General features: G+C 38.5%; 1 protein-coding gene across 1 annotated transcript in view; it reads right to left on the bottom strand.

The window, feature by feature from the left end:
* Positions 1-589: 589 nt before the first annotated feature.
* Positions 590-22,656, bottom strand: part of LOC103023182 (neuropilin and tolloid-like protein 2) — a 62,717-nt gene continuing 40,650 nt past the window's right edge. The window contains exons 8-9 of the mRNA XM_022665939.2: positions 7,049-7,162; positions 590-5,375 (exon numbers count right to left, since the gene is read on the bottom strand). Of these exons, the coding sequence (XP_022521660.2) occupies positions 4,669-5,375; positions 7,049-7,162 (821 nt within the window). The 3' untranslated portion in view covers positions 590-4,668. The remainder of the gene's footprint in view (positions 5,376-7,048; positions 7,163-22,656) is intronic.

The raw sequence follows: 22,656 nt of genomic DNA, 5'->3' as shown, positions 1-22,656 counted from the left end.
AATGATTCATGATCACAGTTTATGATGCATAATAAACATGGCTATGATGAATTATACATTTTTATAAATATGTATAGCCATGTTTATTATGCCTTATGAATGCATTATAATGTGTTATTAGTATGTTTATAGAGTCTTATAGAGATGACATTCATAGAAAGTGTTACCGTTTTTTCTTTAATAAAGATATATTATTAACTTTATCTGAGAGAAAGATGCTCCTTAAGGTATTAAAACTATTAACATAAATTTGAGGCTAGACAAAACAACTGTTATTTTTATATTTTCTTTAAGTTTTTCTTTAAGAAGATGAGAATGTCCACATTCTCTGGAGAAAGGGCGGCTCTTTGAGCAGTCCCAATGTCCGGGCGTCGGCTACAGTGTGCTGCACCATTTGCGTAGCTTAGAGGGAGGGATTGTCGATCCTCTTTTTGACTTCGAGGCTCGAGACCATGACATAATTTCGATTGATTACGATGAAATATCGAAATCGTGACACCTCTACTACCTACAGAGTAATAAAGTCAATACTTTTGTTTTTATTGCACAACCAACAAATAATGTGGAAAAAAGACGCTTGTATCATGTATAATGTGATGTCATTTTATTAAAACATATAGTCGGACATTTCTTACATCAATATCTTTACAATTATTAATGTCATGGCTAAAATGGAAGCGCAGTATAGTTTGGATAAACAACGTTACGGGTTAGAAAATATACTCCGGGTCATCTTTACTCGTTTCACCTTCCGATGGAATTACTTCTGTACAAAAGTACATACAATTCCCTGCTCCGTACACAACTGGGCCTTTCTCTGAATACTAAACACTCAGACACTGTGTGTGTGTGTGTGTGTATGTGTTTGTGTGTACAGTAAAACTATGTAATGTAAATGTGTGTGCTTTTGTGAGTGCGTATGCATTTGTGTATATATGTGTATATGTGAGTGTGTGTGTGTGTGTGTGTATACAGTGGTTTCCCACGATGCCTCAGTGTTTACAAGATGCTAATGGAATGAAAAGTGCTCACAGGGGGTCCGAACTGAGGTCATTTAAATAAACCCACTCGTACATACAGATGGAGTTAAAGCGTTAGGCTAAAGAGTCTAAAGAGGAAAATATGAAAAACTACTCAACTCCAAATGTGTGCTCCTCAAAACAGGCCTGAGTGTGTGTTTGTGTGTGTGTGTGTGTGTGCTGGGGTGGTGAGCATGAAAGCAGCGTGACTCAATAATTCAATAATTATCAGCTCCATTTTAGCATAATTCAAGTTATCCACAGAATCAAACAATGCAAAAAAATTAAATAGAACAAAAAATACATGAGAGTTAATGCCAAGCAACAACATGAGGCCTACTTATTCTTTATTATTTTGAATAATATACACATTAAAAAAGGATTTTCCCCTCTATTACGCTCCAGGTCAGTTCATATCTCTGACTGCTCACTGCTAAATCATGATAAACAAGAAATGAACACTGCTAGATCCATACCTTGGCGAGTAAAATCAGCTTAAATCTCGTATTAATATAATAATACGTCTCATAATGTCATTACTGTTGGTTCTGTTAGAGGTAGCTTTTAGGTAAACATTCAAAAACCTTTAAGAGTTTAAGGATTTATGTGCTGGATTAAGCCTAGTTTTACTGTGCTTTTAGCACAACCAAAGCGACACAGAGACAGAAAATCGTTCAGTAATACTGTTTTTTAAAACCTTTTTAATACCTCAATAAATATTATTTAAGACCCAAAAACGTAGACATAATTTCTTTATTTATTTTCTCCCTGGTAACGTTAGCTAACTTTCCACTGACATTAGTATGTAAGCTAACTCGCCGCTAATCCGGTAGCTGTTCGTTAACCTTAGTTCTATCCCTGATAACATAAGCTAGCTTGCTTTAGCTAGCTAAAGTTAGTATGTTAGCTAGCTTGCTGCTAATGTTAGCTAGCTGTCCGCTAACCTTAGTTCTATCCCTGGTAACGTTAGCTAGCTAAAGTTAGTATGTTAGCTAGCTTGCTGCTAATGTTAGCTAGCTTTCTGCTAACCTTAGTTCTATCCCTGGTAACGTTAGCTAGCTAAAGTTAGTATGTTAGCTTGCTTTCCGCTTTAATTAATATGTTCTCAATGCTTATGTTAGCTATGTTAACAGGGTTCTTGCACCATTTTAAAAGTCTAATTTAATGCTTTTTGAGACCTTTTTAAGACCTCAATAAATATAATTTAAGACCCAAAAATGTAGTCATAATTTCTTTAGTTCTCTCCCAGGTAACATTAGCTAACTTTCCACCGACATTAGTATGTTAGCTAACTCGCTGCTAATCTTAGCTAGCTGTCCGATAACTTTAGTTCTATCCCTGGTAACATAAGCTAGCTTACTTTAGCTAGCTAAAGTTAGTATGTTAGCTAGCTTGCTGCTAATGTTAGTTAGCTTGCTGCTAACATCAGTATGTTAGCTAACTTGTCGCTAATGCTGTCCGATATCCTTAGTGTATCCCTGGTAATGTTAGCTAACTTGCTTTAGCTAGCTATATTTAGTATGTTTGCTAGCTTGCTGCTAATGTTAGTTAGCTTGCTACTAACATGAGTATGTTAGTTAACTCGCCGCTAATGTTAGCTCGCTTTCTGCTAACCTTAGTTCTATCCCTGATAATGTTAGCTAGCTTGCTTTAGCTAGCTAAACTTAGTATGTTAGCTTGCTTTCTGCTTTAATTAATATGTTCTCGACACTTATGTTAGCTATGTTAACAGGGTTCTTGCACCATTTTAAAAGTCAAATTTAATGCTTTTTGAGACCTTTTTAAGACCTCAATAAATGTTATTTAAGACCCAAAAACGTAGTCATAATTTCTTTATTTATTTTCTCCCTGGTAACGTTAGCTGACTTTCCTCTAGTTAACTCGCCACTAATCTTAGCTAGCTGTCCGCTAACCTTAGTGCTATCCCTGGTAACATAAGCTAGCTTGCTTTAGCTAGATAAAGTTAGTATGTTAGCTAGCTTGCTACAAATGATAGTTAGCTTGTTGCTAACATCAGTATGTTAGCTAACTCGCCACAAATGTTAGCTAGCTGTCCGCTAACCTTAGTTCTATTCCTGGTAAATTAAGCTAGCTTGCTTTAGCTAGCTAAAGTTAGTATGTTAGCTAGCTTGCTGCTAATGTTAGCTAGCTTGCTGCTAATGTTAGTTAGCTTGCTGATAACATCAGTATGTTAGCTAACTCACTGCTAATGTTAGCTAGCATTCCGCTAACCTTAGTTCTATTCCTGATTATGTTAGCTAGCTTGCTTTAGCTAGCTAAAGTTAGTATGTTAGCTAACTCACCGCTAATCTTAGCTAGCTGACCGCTAACCTTAGTTCTATCCCTGGTAACATAAGCTAGCTTGCTTTAGCTAGCTAAAGTTAGCATGTTAGCTAGCTTGCTGCTAATGATAGTTAGCTTGCTGCTAACATCAGTATGTTAGCTAACTCACTGCTAATGTTAGCCAGCTTGCTGCTAATCTTAGTTAAATCCCTGGTAACATTAGCTAGCTTGCTTTAGTTAGCTAAAGTTTGTAAAGTATGTTAGCTTGCTTGCCACTGTAAATGTAAGACAATGTAAGACCTTAATTACCCTGCTTATCTGCTTATCTATTAAAATCTGTTGGCCTCCTTAAGCCCTATTGTTGCTGAATGCAATGAAATTCCCACAGCAATGCTTTAAATGTTACTTTAACAAAAGCAGGGTAAACTCTTTTTTTAACACACTTGACTATTTCTAGGAAGTAACAATGAGGAAGTGTCCAAATATTTTTTGTCCCTATAATATATACAGCTCTAAATACAAAATAAGAGACCACTTACAAATGATGAGTTTCTTTGATTTTAACAAAATGAAAGCCTCTGGAATATAATCAAGAGGAAGATGGATGATCACAAGCCATCACACCAAACTGAACTGCTTAAAGGCATAAAGTTATCCAAAAGCAGTGTGTAAGACTGGTGGAGGAAAACATGATGCCAAGATGCATGAAAACTGTGATTAAAAACCAGGGTTATTCCACCAAATATTGATTTCTAAACTCTTAAAACTTTATGAGATAAACTCTTAAAACCTTTCTTCACATTATTTGAGGTCTGAAAGCTCTGCATCTTTTTTGTTATTTCAGCCATTTCTCATCTTCTACAAATAGATGCTCTAAATGACACTATTTTTATTTGGAATTTGGGAGAAATGTTGTCTGTAGTTTATAGAATAAAACAACAATGTTAATTTTACTCAAACATAAACCTATAAATAGCAAAATCAGAGAAACTGATTCAGAACCTAAGGTGGTCTCTTAATTTTTTCCAAAGCTGTATATAGACTGGATCTGAGATGATTTTACTCGCCAAGATATTCTTTGCAGTGCAGGACACAAAAAACAAGAGTCTGTGAAGGTTAGGCTCTTCTCTTGTTCCTCTCCTCCTTTTTTTCCCTTTCCCTCGTTCTTTTTGGAGTCCATGGAGATGGACCGCTCGCGGCTCATGGCAGAAAGGCAGGGTTTGCACTCGTTCACTGCTAATTTATGACATAGGATAAAGAAATGAAGGACAAAAAAATAGTAAATATAGTAACAAGAGTCTATGGAGGTCAGGCTCCTTCTGTTGTGTTCGCTCTCCGCCTCTGTTCGCTCTCCTCCCTCGTTCTCTCAGAAGTCCATGGAGATGGACCGCTGGCCCTGGTCGGGCACGACGGCAGCGGCGGCGTTGGGGCGCGTGATGCTGCCGTGGTTGCGGATGCTGATGCTGCCGCAGCCACTGCCGATGCTTCCCGTAGCTCCACCTCTGACGTAAATCTCGCAGGGCATTTCCTCCATCACCCGGTCCTCGATGACCTGCTCGGCACACTCGTGAGTCTGTTTGTAGCCGTAGCAGCTTTTCTTGTAGGTGCCGGTGCCGCCACTGCTGCTGCTGGTGCTGTTGAAGGTCTTCATGGGTGGTGGTGGCTTGGAGAAGTCGTTGTGGTAGGACAGCTCCATGGAGCTCAGCGTGGACCGGCTCTGCTTAACGCTGGATGACGCCTGGGCGCCGCAGTGGTGCTCGTGGACGCACCGGGACACGGTGGAGGAGCGGCGCAGCTTGTGGAAGCTCTCCAGTTCCTCGGAAAGCTCGGCCAGATCCGAGGACAGCTCCTTGTCCCTCAGAGAGAAGAGCTCGTAGTGCGGAGGGTCGAAAACTTCCTGGAAGCCGGCCTTGTTAAAGACGGCCGGGCGACGCACCACCACCTTCTTGCGGGGCTGCTTCATCTGCACCAGGATGGAGATGATGAGCAGCACCAGGACCACGCCCGACGAGATGCCAATAACAGTGCCGTGGGTCTTGGTGATCTGGTGGAATAGACCCTTAGACTTCTTTTCTGTGGGAGGGACATGAGACATACGTCAGACATAGAGTATTCCAAGAAAATCTGTCATCATATGAATCATTTATGTATTCCATTCTATGTATTGTTTTTAAGACCCAAATGCTCTATAATGTTCATACAATCCACACTCTCATTCTGATAGACTGTAATACCCCAGGAAGCATAGAGGGAGCCCTGTAATGCTCTATAATGTTCATATGATCCACAATTTCATTCTGACAGACTGTAATACACTGCAGGAAGCATAGAGGGAGCTCTATAATGCTCTATAATGTTCATATGATCCACACTATCATTCTGATAGACTGTAATATACTAAGGAAGTGTAAGGAGCAATTTCTTATGCTCTATAATGTTCATATGATCCACACTCTCATTCTGATAGATTGTTGTATGCTACAAGAAGTGTGGGGGCATTCTATAATGCTCCATAATGTTCATATGATCCACACTCTTATTCTGATAGACTGTAATATACTAAGGAAGTGTAAGGGGCAATTTCTTATGCTCTATAATGTTCATATGATTCACATGCTTATTCTGACAGACTGTAATACACTACAGGATGCAAAGGGGGTGCTCTATAATGCTCTATTATGGTTATATGATTCACACTCTTATTCTGCCAGACTGTAATACACTACAGAACGCATAAAGGGGGTGCTCTATTAGGCTCTATAATTTTCATATGATTCACATGCTTATTCTGACAGACTGTAATACACTACAGAAAGCATAGGGGGTGCTCTATAATGCTCGACAATGTTTTTATAGTTCACATACTCATTTTGACAGACTGTATTACACTAGCAGAAGCACATGAAGCACTCTATAATGCTCTATAATGTTCCTATGCTCTTATTCTGACAGAGTGTAATACACTACAGGAAGCATAGGGGATGCTCTATAATGCTCTATAATGTTCTTAAGATTCACACACTCATTCTGACAGACTCTATTGCACTACAGGAAGCACATGAGACACTATATATTGCTCTATAATGTTCATAACCTTTACATCCTCATTCTAACATACTGTAATACACTACAGGAAGCACATGGGGTGCTTTATAATGCACTATTATGTTCCTATGCTTCACATTCTCATTCTGACAGACTGGAATACACTAAAGAAAGTGTAGGGGATGCTCTTTAATATTCTTAAGATTCACACTTTCATTCTGACATACCTTAATACACTACAGGAAGCATAGGGGGTGCTTTATAATGCTCTATAATGTTCATATGATCCACATACTCATTCTGACAGGCTGTAATACACTATAAGAAGCATGGGGGTTGCTCTTTAATGCTTTATTTTGTTCCTATGCTCCACACCCTCATTCTGACAGACTGGAATACCCTACAAGAATGCTCTATAATGCTCTATAATGTTCTTAAGATTCACACACTCATTTTGACAGAATGTAATACACTACTGGAAGCTGGATACTGGATAGGGGGCGCCCTACAATGCTCTATAATGTAATTGTAAACTGCAGTAAGAGGCAGCTCTTTCGTCACCATTACTGTTGCATATTTCACCTCATAATAAAATTATGTAATGGTTTAAAGTGGCTGTAGGCAAAGTTCATCCAAATGTCAGTTCATTCCAGTACTCGAAGTGCAGCAGCCGGGGCTGAAACACACACACAGAACCTCACCTTTGCAGTGGTTTTCATCCCAAGGGTACACACAGTTCTGCACGCCGTTGCACACCAGTGAGTTGTTGATGCACATGTTGCTGTGGCAGAAGAAGGTGTTGCCAGAGCAGGGAGCTGAAAAACAGAACCCAGACAGAGACATTAGACGCCTGTTTACGACACACATCGGGCTTTTATTAGACTTAATAGAGCTTCAGACAGTGAAATGAAAAGAGACAAACAGCTCAGTTATGGAGGAAAGCTGTTTACGTTGCACAAAAATGAATAAAAATAATACAAAAAAAATAAAATACACAGAGTAAATGAAGAACATCATGTTCATCTGTGCTGAAGTGTCTCTTATGGTGTTCTTTTTGGGTTCCTCTTGAAAGTAGGACTCATGCCACAGTAACATAAGGTGTCTTGTAATAAAAGATTTTTGTAAGCATTGTTAAATAGGGGTGTTTTGGAATATTGTGAATGATATTATACCCTGAAATATGGGTGCCATATCACCCACACCTAATAATTACATCAAGGTACTGTTTTTTTCTGCTGTTTTTAGCCCAAAAAAAATCACACTAATCTCATTTCCCATTATATATCTACTAAAGACAGATTATATCTGTCCAGTACCATTTATTTTACTTTAATCCTGAATATACTGTATGGAGCTATTGGGAATGCATTATTAATACCATGACATTCTGCATCACTGACCTGTTGACTAACTAGAGATATTTTAGTAACACTTTCTATGAATCAGGTATCTATAAAGCCTTAAAAATGCATTCCTAAAGCTTCAAAACCCATGCATAATGATTTATAACACTTGACATAAGCCTTTCTAACCCTACATACATGTGTATAATCTCAAACATAAAATATTATAACACCACAGTATAAAGCTATATATCACAAAGCGAAATAATGCACCATAATATATTTGCATTTGCTGTTCTAAACATTATTGGTGAGACCTGTTTTATAAAGCATAATAGATGTTAAGTTCACTCAAATAAAGCTTTATCAAGGTCCACAGCGATAAATTCCCTCTATCTGATTTTTGTTATAATGAACATTGTTCTGTAATGTGGAATAACTCATCACTTTACCTAAAGTCTGTGCAAAGCGCTTATAATTGTTCATTAGATGTTATATGCATTCACAGAACAATTTTCATTATAACATATAGCGGTTTGAAGGAAGACATCGCTATGGACCTTGATGAAGCAATATAAAGCATTATGTGAATGAACATCCATTAAGCTTTATGAAACAGGTCTCACCAATAATGTTAAGAACAGCAAATGCAAATATATTATAATGCATTATATCGCTTTGTGATATAAAGCTTTATACTGTGGTGTTATAACGTTTTATGTTTGAGATTATGAACATGTATGTATAGTTAGAAAGGCTTATGTCAAGTGTTATAAAGCATTATTAATGGTTTATGAAGCTTTGTGAATGCATTTATAATGCTTTATAGATACCTGATTTTTAGTTTTACCGATATTTTTTAATATCTCAGTTCGCGGTGTGCCACATCATATTGTATGCAATAATAAAATGTACTAAGGAAGGTGGCGTGGCTTATTGATGGATCGCCAAGATGATCGCCAAAAATCCTGCTTATTTCAGTCCAAAAAATACATCCCGACTCAGTGCACGAGCACAACCCGACCCCCTACATGAACTGTACAGCTGTGAAACGAAGCTTTATAAAACACATTTAGGTGGTTTAAATGAGCGAAATCTGTTTAGAATGATGTTAACTAACATTGCAACACTGAAGAAGCATTGACCTATTATTTACTAAAAACGTTTATTCAAACATCGATACACAGCCCTAAAATTTGGTGAATTAGGCTACAAGAACTTAATATAGTTTAACATGGTTTAGGAAAAAATATATATAAAATAATTTCGGTAACACTTTCTATGAATGCCATCTCTATAAGACTCTATAAACATACTCATAACACATTATAATGCATTCATAAGGCATATTAAACATGGCTATACATATTTATAAAAATGTATAATTCATCATAGCCATGTTTATTATGCATCATGAACTGTGATTATAATGCATTAATAGCTGTGTTTATAAAATGTTATAACAACTTATAAACACACCCTCAATAATCCTATGAATACATTTTCAACCACTGACAAATTATCCTTGCCTTGAACACTATATTATTTATAGTCAATTATAATGTATTATAACAGGTCTTTGTGCGCTCTAAGTAAAGTGCCAGACTTTTATTGTGGGACTACATTATTAACGATATATATATATATATATATATATATATATATATATATATATATATATATATATATATATATATATACTATGTTAACATATATTATAAACACAGCTTCATAATGCTTTATAAACATGGCTATAATGGGTTATGCATTTTTACAAATATTTATAGCCATGTTTATTATGCCTTATTATGACATTCATAGAAAGTGTTACCATAATTTATTAAAAAACAATCTTCTAGTCTATGTCTATGTCCAAAAAACTAAAAACTGCAATACGGCTATTTACTGCACAATCATTAAACCGGAATTGACCAACAACAATAAGATCATTTACAATGATTTTCCTTTACTCTAATATAATTAACAATCGTTAAAAATATAAATTACTTTCTGAACAAACTATATATTTTTTTGAGCATACAGCCCAAGTGTGGAAACACTCTGCAGGCCAGAGCAGAGTTTAATTTGTTACTTTGCTATATTGTTATTATCACGCCACACTGTAAAAAAAAAACACCGTAAAATTTACGGTAAAATACTGGCAGCTGTGGTTGCCAGAATTTTACCGTAAAATAAACAGTTGCCAAGAATTATACTGTAATATCTTTTACATGGCAACCGTTTATTTTACGGTAAAATTCTGGCAACCACAGCTGCCAGTATTTCACCGTAAAATAAACAGTTGTAAATGTATAAGATATTACAGTTTAATTCTTTTCAACAGTAAATTTCACATTCATAAACCGTTTTGTTTACAGTATATTCTTGTAAAAAAAGTATATTACATTGTAAAAAGCCTACTGTAAAAAAAATTCTTGTCAAATTTACGGTGAAAAATTGGCAGCTGTGGTTGCCATTTTTTACCGTAAAAAATACAGTGATATTGTATATGGCTTTACAGTAAGGTATTTTAACACTTGTAAAAACAACAGTTTGAAAATGTACCAATAAAGAGGAGTTACTGTTAAAATAACGGTGAAATTGTGTTTAAACTCATGGTATAGCTGAACAATTCACAACGTAACCCTGTTGCTTTTTAAGTGAAAAACTATCCATTCCACAGCATTTATTGTCCTATTTTATGGTCAATTTTTGTTAAAACACTTGGTATGTGGTTGTGCAATAATTTTGATTCTCGCTGTAAACATGTGTTGTTAACAACATACAGTTTTAAACAGCATGATCTTTATCAAAATCATTTCATTAACTGGACTACTGCTCACTTACAGCACAGAGATGTGCTCGGAGAGTAAAATCACTTATATACTCATAATGTAAAACCCAGGCAGGTGGATAAAACCGCTATGAAACTACATCATGGTGACTTCTCTAAACTAAACATCTAATTAACATAACCACGCCCCATAGACAGCTGTGTTACATCCCATTCAGACCCTGCCGATATCAATAAAATCCAGGAGCAAACAAACTCATTATATACAATGCCCTAATAATATCCTTCTCCTTCAATGTAATATACTTTTTTTCACAAGAATATACTGTAAACAAAACGGTTTATGAATATGAAATTTACTGTTGACAAGAATTAAACTGTAATATCTTATACATTTGCAACTGTTTATTTTACGGTGAAATACTGGCAGCTGTGGTTGCCAGAATTTTACTGTAAAATAAACGGTTGCCATGTAGAAGATATTACAGTACAATTCTTGGCAACCGTTTATTTTACGGTGAAATTCTGGCAACCACAGCTGCCAGTATTTTACCGTAAATTTTACATTTTTTTCTCAGTGATTATACAGTAATATGCTGTTTTTAATATTACAATCTATTACCATTGCCATGTCAGTTTTTTAATTTATGGTAATTCAATGTTTATTCTACAACAATAAGCTAGTTCTTGCTTTACGGTTTATTTCTGTTGCCATTTCACAGTTTTTCACTGTAATTTTCACAGACATTTTTTACAGTATTCAATGGTGAAAAGAATATTATTCATGACAAATAAATGTAGAAATTACAGTTTTAGCCGTTATCCAAATAATATGGAAATTTATTAATGGCTTGTGTATTTAACAGTAAAAAAAATATTAATCACAAAAAATGAATGTAGAAATTACGGTTTTGCCTGTTGAGTAAAAATACGGAAATGTAATAATGGCTTGTATATTTAACAGTAAAAACATGTATTATTCACAAAACATGAATGTAGAAAATACAGTTTTGCTTGTTTAATAAAAATACGGAAATGTAATACTGACTTGTATATTTTACAGTAAAAACATGTATTATTCACAAAAAATGAATGTAGAAATTACGGTTTTGGCTGTTATCTAAATAATACGGAAATGTAATAATGGCTTGTATATTTAACAAAGAAAAAATGTATTATTCACCAAAAAATAATGTAGAAATTACGGTTTTACCAGTTATCCAAAAATACGGAAAATTTCTGTTATAAACACAGTGCAAGAGAATTTTACGTTGAAATAATGTATTTTTTCCAGAGAAAATGTGTAAAAATTAGTGTATTGGATGATATATGAATTTACGGTATTTTGTTGTTACCGAAACAGTATTTAGCCTTTTTAGCGTTTACAGTCTTTTACTGTCATGGTTTGACAGTTTTTCACCGTAAATTCTATGGACATTTTTTACAGTGCATAGCTTTATATAAAATAAAAATAGCATTAAAAAACAGGATAAAAGTTGTGGGAAATCTCAAGACCGACCCGGCGCGAGTTAAGGCATGGGCAGAAAATCTAAACTCTTTTGTCTAGCAGATAAAAATCTTTCACCAGGAGGTGCACTATAAATTTGAGTTTTTTCAGTTTTCAGTGACTGACAACAAAACAATACCTTGTGAATGGTATGATAAAACACAAAAAAACACTGAATACAGGAAAAAGAAAGTGGACAGGGCCTAGAAGACGACTCTCCGAAAGGAATATAAAGCTTGCAGGACTGCGTGCTCCAGTGTGAGTGTGAGTTCTTGGGGGCGTGTTTGACTGCAGCTCGTGTTTGGAGGAGAGCAGGCTTTTGATGGGGGTTATAAGGGGCAGGTGTTGGGCAAGAGAGCGAGTAAAGAGGGAGAGAGGGAGGAAGGGCGAGGGTGATAAGCGCTGCAGTAACGCATGCTCTTCACGTACAGTGGGGGAGAGCGCTCCACCAGTGTGGGTGTAAGTGTTTCTGACAGCAGGATGAAGAGGGTCGTAATGTTCCCCCCGTCCCCTCGCAGGATCCGCCGCCTCGCTCGCTCGCTCCTCACTTCCAAACTCATTAGCCGCCTCTCGCCTTCAAACGCTCGCTTCTACCCGTCTCCCACCCGGCCCCCCATCACACCCGGGCCGAGGGGGGCTCTGTGTCTCCCGCTCGGCTCCGCTCTCTCAGTCTGGTTAGCAGAGGCCCATTCAAAGTGACAGGCAGAGCGGGCGGCGCTTCACCGTCTTATAAAGATTAATGCGTCTCTTGCAGCCTTCAGATTACACTCTGTTCCCCCGTCTCCCAGAAACATACTGAGCTTCTGCTGACGAAACCACTAAACACTACTCAGGACCACCCCCCAGAACCTCAGCACAACTCCCCAGAGCCTTAGCATCACCCCAAGAACTTTAAAACTACCCCCAAAAACCTCAAAAACTCAGAATCATCCTTCAGAATGCCTACACCATCCCCCAGAACCTCAAAACCTCAGAATCATCCTTTAGAATCACTACATCATCCCCCAAAACCTCAAAACCTCAGAATTATTCTTTTGAATCCCTACACCATCCTCCAAAACCTCAAAACCGCAGCACTATCCTTTAGAATCCCTACACCATCCCCCAAAACCTCAGCATCATCCTTTAGAATCCCTACACCTTCCCCCAGAACCTCAAAACCTCAGCATCAACCTTTAGAATCCCTACACCATCCCCCAAAACCTCAAAACCTCAGAATTATTCTTTTGAATCCCTACACCATCCCCCAAAACCTCAAAACCTCAGAATTATTCTTTTGAATCCCTACACCATCCTCCAAAACCTCAAAACCGCAGCACTATCCTTTAGAATCCCTACACCATCCCCCAAAACCTCAGCATCATCCTTTAGAATCCCTACACCATCCCCCAGAACCTCAAAACCTCAGCATCATCCTTTAGAATCCCTACACCATCCCCCAGAACCTCAAAACCTCAGCATCAACCTTTAGAATCCCTACACCATCCCCCAAAACCTCAAAACCTCAGCATCATCCTTTAGAATCACTACACCATCCCCCAAAACCTCAGTATCATCCTTTAGAATCCCTACACCATCCCCCAAAACCTCAGTATCATCCTTTAGAATCCCTACACCATCCCCCAAAACCTCAAAACCTCAGCATCATATTTTAGAATCCCTACACCATCCCCCAAAACCTCAAAACCTCAGCATCATCCTTTAGAATCCCTACACCATCCCCCAGAACCTCAGCACCATCCTTTAGAATCCCTACACCATCCCCCAAAACCTCAAAACCTCAGCATCATATTTTAGAATCCCTACACCATCCCCCAGAACCTCAGCACCATCCTTTAGAATCCCTACACCATCCCCCAGAACCTCAAAACCTCAGCATCATCCTTTAGAATCCCTACACCATCCCCCAGAACCTCAAAACATCAGCATCAACCTTTAGAATCCCCACACCATCCCCCAGAACCTCAGCACCATCCTTTAGAATCCCTACACCATCCCCCAGAACCTCAAAACCTCAGCATCATCCTTTAGAATCCCTATACCATCCCCCAGAACCTCAGAACCTTAGCATCATCTTTTTTTTATTTTATTTAACCTTTATTTAACCAAGAAATCCCTTGAGATTAATATCTCTTTTTCGAGGGAGACCTGGCCAAGGTGGCACACCATTTCCAGTTACAGACAAAGTACAATCAGACAGTTCGCATAAGGGCATTCAACATAGACAAAAAACAACCAGTTACATAGAATTTCGAAATCAGACACAAATGCAGCTTAGGAATAACAATTACATGTTTCTGTCACAGAATTTGTTAACAAAGTTTTAACATTACTGAAGGAGACCAAATCATTAAGATGTAATTTGCTTTTAGAATCCCTACACCACCCCCAAAACCTCAAAACCTCAGCATCATCTTTAAGACGAAACCACTAAACACTACTCAGGACCACCCCCCAGAACCTCAGCACAACTCCCCAGAGCCTTAGCATCACCCCAAGAACTTTAAAACTACCCCCAAAAACCTCAAAAACTCAGAATCATCCTTCAGAATGCCTACACCATCCCCCAGAACCTCAAAACCTCAGAATCATCCTTTAGAATCACTACATCATCCCCCAAAACCTCAAAACCTCAGAATTATTCTTTTGAATCCCTACACCATCCTCCAAAACCTCAAAACCGCAGCACTATCCTTTAGAATCCCTACACCATCCCCCAAAACCTCAGCATCATCCTTTAGAATCCCTACACCTTCCCCCAGAACCTCAAAACCTCAGCATCAACCTTTAGAATCCCTACACCATCCCCCAAAACCTCAAAACCTCAGAATTATTCTTTTGAATCCCTACACCATCCCCCAAAACCTCAAAACCTCAGAATTATTCTTTTGAATCCCTACACCATCCTCCAAAACCTCAAAACCGCAGCACTATCCTTTAGAATCCCTACACCATCCCCCAAAACCTCAGCATCATCCTTTAGAATCCCTACACCATCCCCCAGAACCTCAAAACCTCAGCATCATCCTTTAGAATCCCTACACCATCCCCCAGAACCTCAAAACCTCAGCATCAACCTTTAGAATCCCTACACCATCCCCCAAAACCTCAAAACCTCAGCATCATCCTTTAGAATCACTACACCATCCCCCAAAACCTCAGTATCATCCTTTAGAATCCCTACACCATCCCCCAAAACCTCAGTATCATCCTTTAGAATCCCTACACCATCCCCCAAAACCTCAAAACCTCAGCATCATATTTTAGAATCCCTACACCATCCCCCAAAACCTCAAAACCTCAGCATCATCCTTTAGAATCCCTACACCATCCCCCAGAACCTCAGCACCATCCTTTAGAATCCCTACACCATCCCCCAAAACCTCAAAACCTCAGCATCATATTTTAGAATCCCTACACCATCCCCCAGAACCTCAGCACCATCCTTTAGAATCCCTACACCATCCCCCAGAACCTCAAAACCTCAGCATCATCCTTTAGAATCCCTACACCATCCCCCAGAACCTCAAAACATCAGCATCAACCTTTAGAATCCCCACACCATCCCCCAGAACCTCAGCACCATCCTTTAGAATCCCTACACCATCCCCCAGAACCTCAAAACCTCAGCATCATCCTTTAGAATCCCTATACCATCCCCCAGAACCTCAGAACCTTAGCATCATCTTTTTTTTATTTTATTTAACCTTTATTTAACCAAGAAATCCCTTGAGATTAATATCTCTTTTTCGAGGGAGACCTGGCCAAGGTGGCACACCATTTCCAGTTACAGACAAAGTACAATCAGACAGTTCGCATAAGGGCATTCAACATAGACAAAAAACAACCAGTTACATAGAATTTCGAAATCAGACACAAATGCAGCTTAGGAATAACAATTACATGTTTCTGTCACAGAATTTGTTAACAAAGTTTTAACATTACTGAAGGAGACCAAATCATTAAGATGTAATTTGCTTTTAGAATCCCTACACCACCCCCAAAACCTCAAAACCTCAGCATCATCTTTAAGAATCCCTACACCACCCCCCAGAACCTCAGCATCATTCTTTAGAATTCCTACACCATTCCCCAAAACCACAAAACCTCAGCATCATCTTGTAGAATCCCTACACCATCCCCCAAAACCTCAACACAACCCCCCTGAACCTCAGCAACATCCTAGAACCTCAAAACCTTAACACTACCCTTCAGAACCTCAGCACCACTCCAAAGAATCTCAGCACATCCCCCTGAACCTCAACACAAGCCTCCAGAACCTCAGCACCACCCCCAAGTAGCCTAGCACCACCACCAAGAACCTTAGCAACACCCTTTTGAACCTCAGCACCCCAATCCCAGTACCTCAAAAACACCAACAAGAACATTAGCACCATACCCTGGAATGTCCCCCAGAACCATATCACCATCTCTTGCAACTTCAAAACCTCACTATCACTCTTCAGAACCTCGGCACCATGCCCCTGAACCTCAGCACCACAACCCCAGTACCTCAAAAACACCCACAAGAACCTCAGCACCATCCCCCTGAACCTCAGCACCATCCCCTGAACCTCAGCACCACCCCCTGAACCTCAGCACCATCCCCAAGAACCTCAGCACCATCCCCAGGAACCTAGGCACCATCCTCAATAACTCCAGCACCATATCTTACAACTTCAAAAACCTCAGCACCGCCCCCTGAACCTCAGCATCACAACCCCAGAAACTCAACACAACCCCTGAACCTCAGAACCATCCCCAAGAACTTCAGCTACATCCCCAAGAACTTCAGCACCATCCCCAAGAACCTCAGCAACATCCCCAAGAACTTCAGCACCATCCCCAAGAACCTCAGCACCATCCCCAAGGACTTCCGCACCATCCCCAAGAACCTCAGTACCATCCCCAAGAACCTCAGCAACATCCCCAAGAACTTCAGCACCATCCCCAAGAATGTCAGCACCATCCCCCAGAGTGTCAGCACTATCCCCCAGAATGTCAGCACCATCCCCCTGAATATCAGCACCATCCCCAAGAACCTCAGCACCATCCACCAAGAACTTCAGCACCATGCCCAAGAACCTCAGCAACATCCCCAAGAACCTCAGCAACATCCCCAAGAACTTCAGCACCATCCCCAAGAATGTCAGCACCATCCCCAAGAATGTCAGCACCATCCCCCAGAATGTCAGCACCATCCCCAAGAATGTCAGCAAAATGCCCAAGAACCTTGGCACCATCCCCCTGAACTTCAGCACCAATCCCAAGAACCTCAGCACCATCCCTAAAAACCTCAGCACCATCCCCAAGAACTTCAGCACCATCGCCAAGAACTTCAGTACCATCCCCAAGAACCTAAGCACCATCCCCAAGAACTTCAGCACCATCCCCAAGAACCTCAGCTACATCCCCAAGAACCTCAGCACCATCCCAAGGACTTCAGCACCATCCTCAAGACCCTCAGCACCATCCCCCAAAATGTCAGCACAACCCCTAGAACCTCAAAACCTCAGCACCACCCTTAAAAACCTCAACACCTCAATCCAAGATAAAGGAGAAAATAGACAAATGAAAGAATGACAAAATAAAAGAAATGCAAAAAAGGAGAGAGGTGTAAGAAAAAAGACAGAAATTGTGAAAATATGAAAGTGAGAGACCATGAGAGAGAAGACAGACAGAAGGAGAGGAAAGAGAAAACAAGGTAGAGATGCATTAAAAAGAATAAAATGCTGAAAATTGAGAGAAAAATAAAGGATAATAGAAAGAGGAAGAGAGCCATGAGAATAAAGAGAGAACATGAGAAAAAACTAAGAAAGAGAAAAGGGGAAGAATAAAAAAGAGAGAGAGGCTATCAGTGTGAGAGATGCTCTGGTGGAAAAGACTTTGAGCTGAGTTTGATTAATGACGGCTATAAATCTGGCTCTGTGTGAGGGAACACCGTGTTTGGGGATGCTGGTGTTTTGCCGTGGTGAAAGTGGTGATGGTGATGGTGGTGGTGAAGTTTGTGGTGGTGGCAGAGCCTCTCACGCTCTCTTTCTCTCTCTCTCTCTCTCTCTCTCTCTCTCTCTCTCTCACCTGCATTAGCATTTGCTCTGATCCGGTAACCCACCCAGCCAATCATTTCTCTGATTATCCAGCCATTTAATAACAATATTACAGCCCACCGTTCACTCCACACTAATTACACACAATTCCCACACAACCTTTACCCAGCCCACGGTCCCGAACCGCACAGCACTCCCGCCCGAGCCAGCAACTCACCAGGGAAAACCTCATTTATCTTTTTTCATTCATCAATGCCAGATAAATAATTCCCCTTTTCCATTAAAGCGTGACCCATTAGCATGGGAAATGTGCCGGGCTTATTTGAATTGTGCAGTGAAAAGCTGAGGGCGAGTAATGGCCTCTGCGATAGCGCAGGTTTTGGACGCCACTAGCTTTAATTAACTTCACACCAAACACACGCTGAATATAATGCCATTGTTTTGATCTGGATTAATAAGCCTTTGCTTTTTGCTTCTGCTTTTTTTATTTTGATTGTAGATCAAACCGGGTTTTGATGCTGAGCTTTACTAGTGATACAGTGCATAATAGCATTAAAACATTTATGGATTTGCGAGGAATTTCAGTGTGTAAAGAGTAAGAGCTCAAGCTACAGAGTTACTATATTCACTAATACCACTTACAACTTTACTACTGTACACAACACAAGCCTTATAACACATTGACCATGCCCAGAAGACGCTCCGCCCACTTCTCTACTGCAATACAGAGTTACTATATCCACTAATACCACTTACAACTTTACTACAGTACACAACACAAGCCTTATAACACATTCACCATGACCAGAAGAAGCTCCGCCCACTTCTCTACTATAATACAGAGTTATTATATTCACTAACGCCACTTTACTGTACACAATACAAGCCTTATGTTCACCATATCCAGAATCAGGAAGCATAAAAATGATTAAACCTAATTCTAAGAACTCTTTTATTCTAAGAAATAAAAGGAATGGCTCTATATGGCTCAGCAGTAAGACATTAGGTAAGATTTCCAAACATGAACTTTAGTTATATGAGTAATATGGTCAGAATCTCTCCTACAGTCCAGGCTCATGTTATATTTGTGTTTGACAAGAGCTGAGCGGTTGTGAAGCCGTGCTTTATTAGATTTCCCGCAGCGTGCAGCAGTGTCTAAACCTCAGCTCAGATTGCAGAGCGATGCTGCCGGCTGCAGCGTATCTTTATTTAATGGCGTTATATTTGCAGTCAGGGCTGGCAGCAGGAGAGCACTCCACCTGCCTGGAGCGCATTAAAGAATGAAATATGAATGAGTTCGGGATTGGCCTGTTGACTCCGCCGGCCGCCGTTTCTGGGCTTATTGGGCCAGGGGCCAGGTCAAAGGTCTGCTCCGCATTAGCCAGCACTGTCCAAACTTCTCAGTGCTGCAGAGACTCCAACCTGTAGATAACGCTGCATGCAGCAGAGCCGTAATGATGCACACATGTATTATATATATATTAAGGTGCACTGTTAGCAAAATATATAGTATTGCAACAGTGGTATAAAAAAAAAAAGTTTGTGCACTGCTGATAATTTGTATAATTTTCATGATTTTATAAATCATCAGTTGTTTAGATCAATATAGATATATATTTAAGAAGTGAAATGAATTAAATAGGATTTAAAGAAAGTGTGCAATAATTATTTTAACAAAATTAGGCAGGTGCATATATTTATATTTGAGCACCCCAACAGAAAAAAATACAACAATATTTAGTAGACCATCCTTTTGCATTAATAACAGTACTTTTGTCCATATATGTTGTGTATATGTTTTTATGAACAATTTCCCAGTAATGTCATTCAAAGAAAATTATAAGAATAGTAACTGTAGCAAAGCTCCCAATAAATTACATTTAACACTTGCTACAGCCATTACAAGGTAATATATCTCATGTTTTCACAGAACCACTTTTGTAAAATACACTATTTAAAAATAAATGTAAAATGTTTGCAAAAACTGCTCCCAAATGTTTTTCTCAAAATTACAGAATTTTCCCAAATTTAAATTTCTGTAGTTCATTTTGCCAAAAAAATATATTTTTACATACATATGTTGTGTTCTATATATATGTTTAAACAATTTTCCACAAATACAAATTTGTCACAAATACAAAATGACAAAAATATTAAGTGTAGCAAAGCTCCCAATGAACTACATTCAACACTTGCTACCAGGGCCGCCGCTCTGCATACGCAGACAACGCAGCCAGCGTTAGGCCTCAACCATTTTGCAGTTGCAGGGAGCCAAATTGACTGAGAATGAAATGTGTTGAAATTATGACATTATTAAATTTAAAACCCAATGTGAATTATTTATGATACGCTCATCTTTTTTGTCTTTAAACATTGCATGGGGCACCTACTCTACTACTTAAAAGCGGCACGTTATTATTTTTGTGCATAATATAATGCCCCCACCCCTATTGCCTGAAATGGCACGGCTCGGTTTGCTCTGTTGGTTGTTGCCAGATGTGACATTTTCCAGTCAAATAAATAATCAAAAAATGCATGGAGGCGCTAAATCTTGTGCATGTTTAACCATTTTTAAAGTGTATGTGGCCATTCTATACAAAAACTTGTCCAGTGCAATATTTGTGTAAGTTAAAAACTTAAAATAAAATAAACAAATAGGATGAAAAATCGTAACTTATCTGGCAACCTTAGTCCTAACTAAAGTAGCAACGCTACTTGAGTTTGGCAGGAGACAAGTTCACCGCGCGAAGTTGCTACTAAATGGTAATTCAACTATGAAGCGACGGTTTGAGTCTGGAGCTGAGAAGAAGAAGAAAAAGAAGCAGAAAGATGAGGCCCATGCATCCCTTTCTGGTGAGTAACTTCGATGATAAAGGTTTAAATAGTTTTGATTACTTCATGTTCAGTGGTGTTGCCTGAGCTAGTTACGTTGGCTTTGCTGATTTGGTAGCTTTAAACGCTTAACTAGAAACTAATCTGGGTATTGCAAGGCACGTGGCACGTTTGCAAATAGTAGTAGTGTAGTTTGAAGATTTTTAGTGACTTTAATAAAAAATTAATAAACAGAGTAGCCTACCTATTTACTAATGCCGTCAGTGCACTATCCAAATGGTCTGTATGACAGCAGGATCAGACAGCTCTATAGATTTTGACAGGCTGATATAAATACACCACGAATATAAACGATAATTTCATAACCTTTAAGGCTGGCTTGTGTAAATGACGTGTCCACTGCTTAAAATAGACATGCATCGTTTCATTTATTATTTATGCATTATAAATAGTACTCTTGTGCTGTTCTTCACTGTTATTGGCCTTACTTATAACGTTGTAAATATTCACAGTTACATGTGTAATTTTAATAAATAGTAAAATTTTGCGTAAACCTTTTGTGTTTGAGTGTGTGTGTGTGTTTTTTTTTTTTTTTTTGGGGGGGGGGTGGGGTGGTTGGTGGGGGGGGGGGGGGGGGGGTGGTGCTCCCTGACCAGTTATGCTTAGGGCCTCCAAAACCTTAGCAGCGGCCCTGCTTGCTACAACCATAAAAAGGTAATACAGAATTTTATTAATAAAGAATTATAATATGTTTTCACAGAGCCATCATTGTAAAATACATTATTAAAAAAAATAAAATAAAAAAGCCTGGAAATGTATATATAGAAGAGGAAAGCACATTTTTTACAAAAAAAAAAAAAAAAATGGTGCATTTTACAACAGTGGTTCTGTGAAAACATAGAATTCTAAATTACCTTTTTGTGGTTATGGTTAAGTTTTGAATGTAGTTTATTGATTGGGACTTTTAATATTCTTATAATAATATTTGTATTTATGACATCACTGGGAAATTTTTAAAACATTATAGAATACAACATATAACAAAACAAATATGAGTGTGTGTGTGTATATATATATATATATGAAGGTATAAGCACTATTTTTAAAACAGCATTGCTTTTCAGGAAAATGGTCTCTACTGCCCTATATATATATATATATATATATATATATATATATATATATGTTTGAATGAATAATGAAAGCAGTGCTATGTACATTATATTTTAAAATGCTTCATAAACCTGAAAATATATGAAAATAATCTGAAATATCTGCACCAGTCCACCATGCAGTAAAAAAACAAACAAGCCCATGTTAAAATGCAGCTTCTGAATAAATTACAGTATCATGAAGATAAATGAAAGGAGAAAGGCTGATATAAACACAGACTGTGAAAGACATACAGGGTAAATAATTTATATCCATATCAGTGCATCGATACTTGCGCTTCTAAGCAAGCTGCCGGTTTAAGCTTGCTGGCAGGATGAGCTATTAGATATGTCTCAGCCTGAGTATCATGTGAAAGTCAAATAAATAATGTATAGAATGATTCACTTATAGATCATAGCAGATGACAGAGGCTGAATGTAATGGCGAGTAATTGTAAGATTACATTTTTATTACTGGTGGTTAGTGGGATATGAGATTTTTATCATTTCGTCTCAGAAAAAACAGCCAATCTCTTTTAGATTTCAAGGATTTTAACAGAAATAGCTTCTATTTCTGCAAAAAGCAGCAAAAATCCTTGCTTTAATAAGCTTTAATAAGCAAAAGACTTCATGCT

Source organism: Astyanax mexicanus, chromosome 23 (assembly GCF_023375975.1).
Source record: "Astyanax mexicanus isolate ESR-SI-001 chromosome 23, AstMex3_surface, whole genome shotgun sequence".
NCBI lineage: Eukaryota > Metazoa > Chordata > Actinopteri > Characiformes > Acestrorhamphidae > Astyanax > Astyanax mexicanus.
Note: the sequence above shows the minus strand (reverse complement) of the source record. Positions and strands in the feature narration are given on the sequence as shown.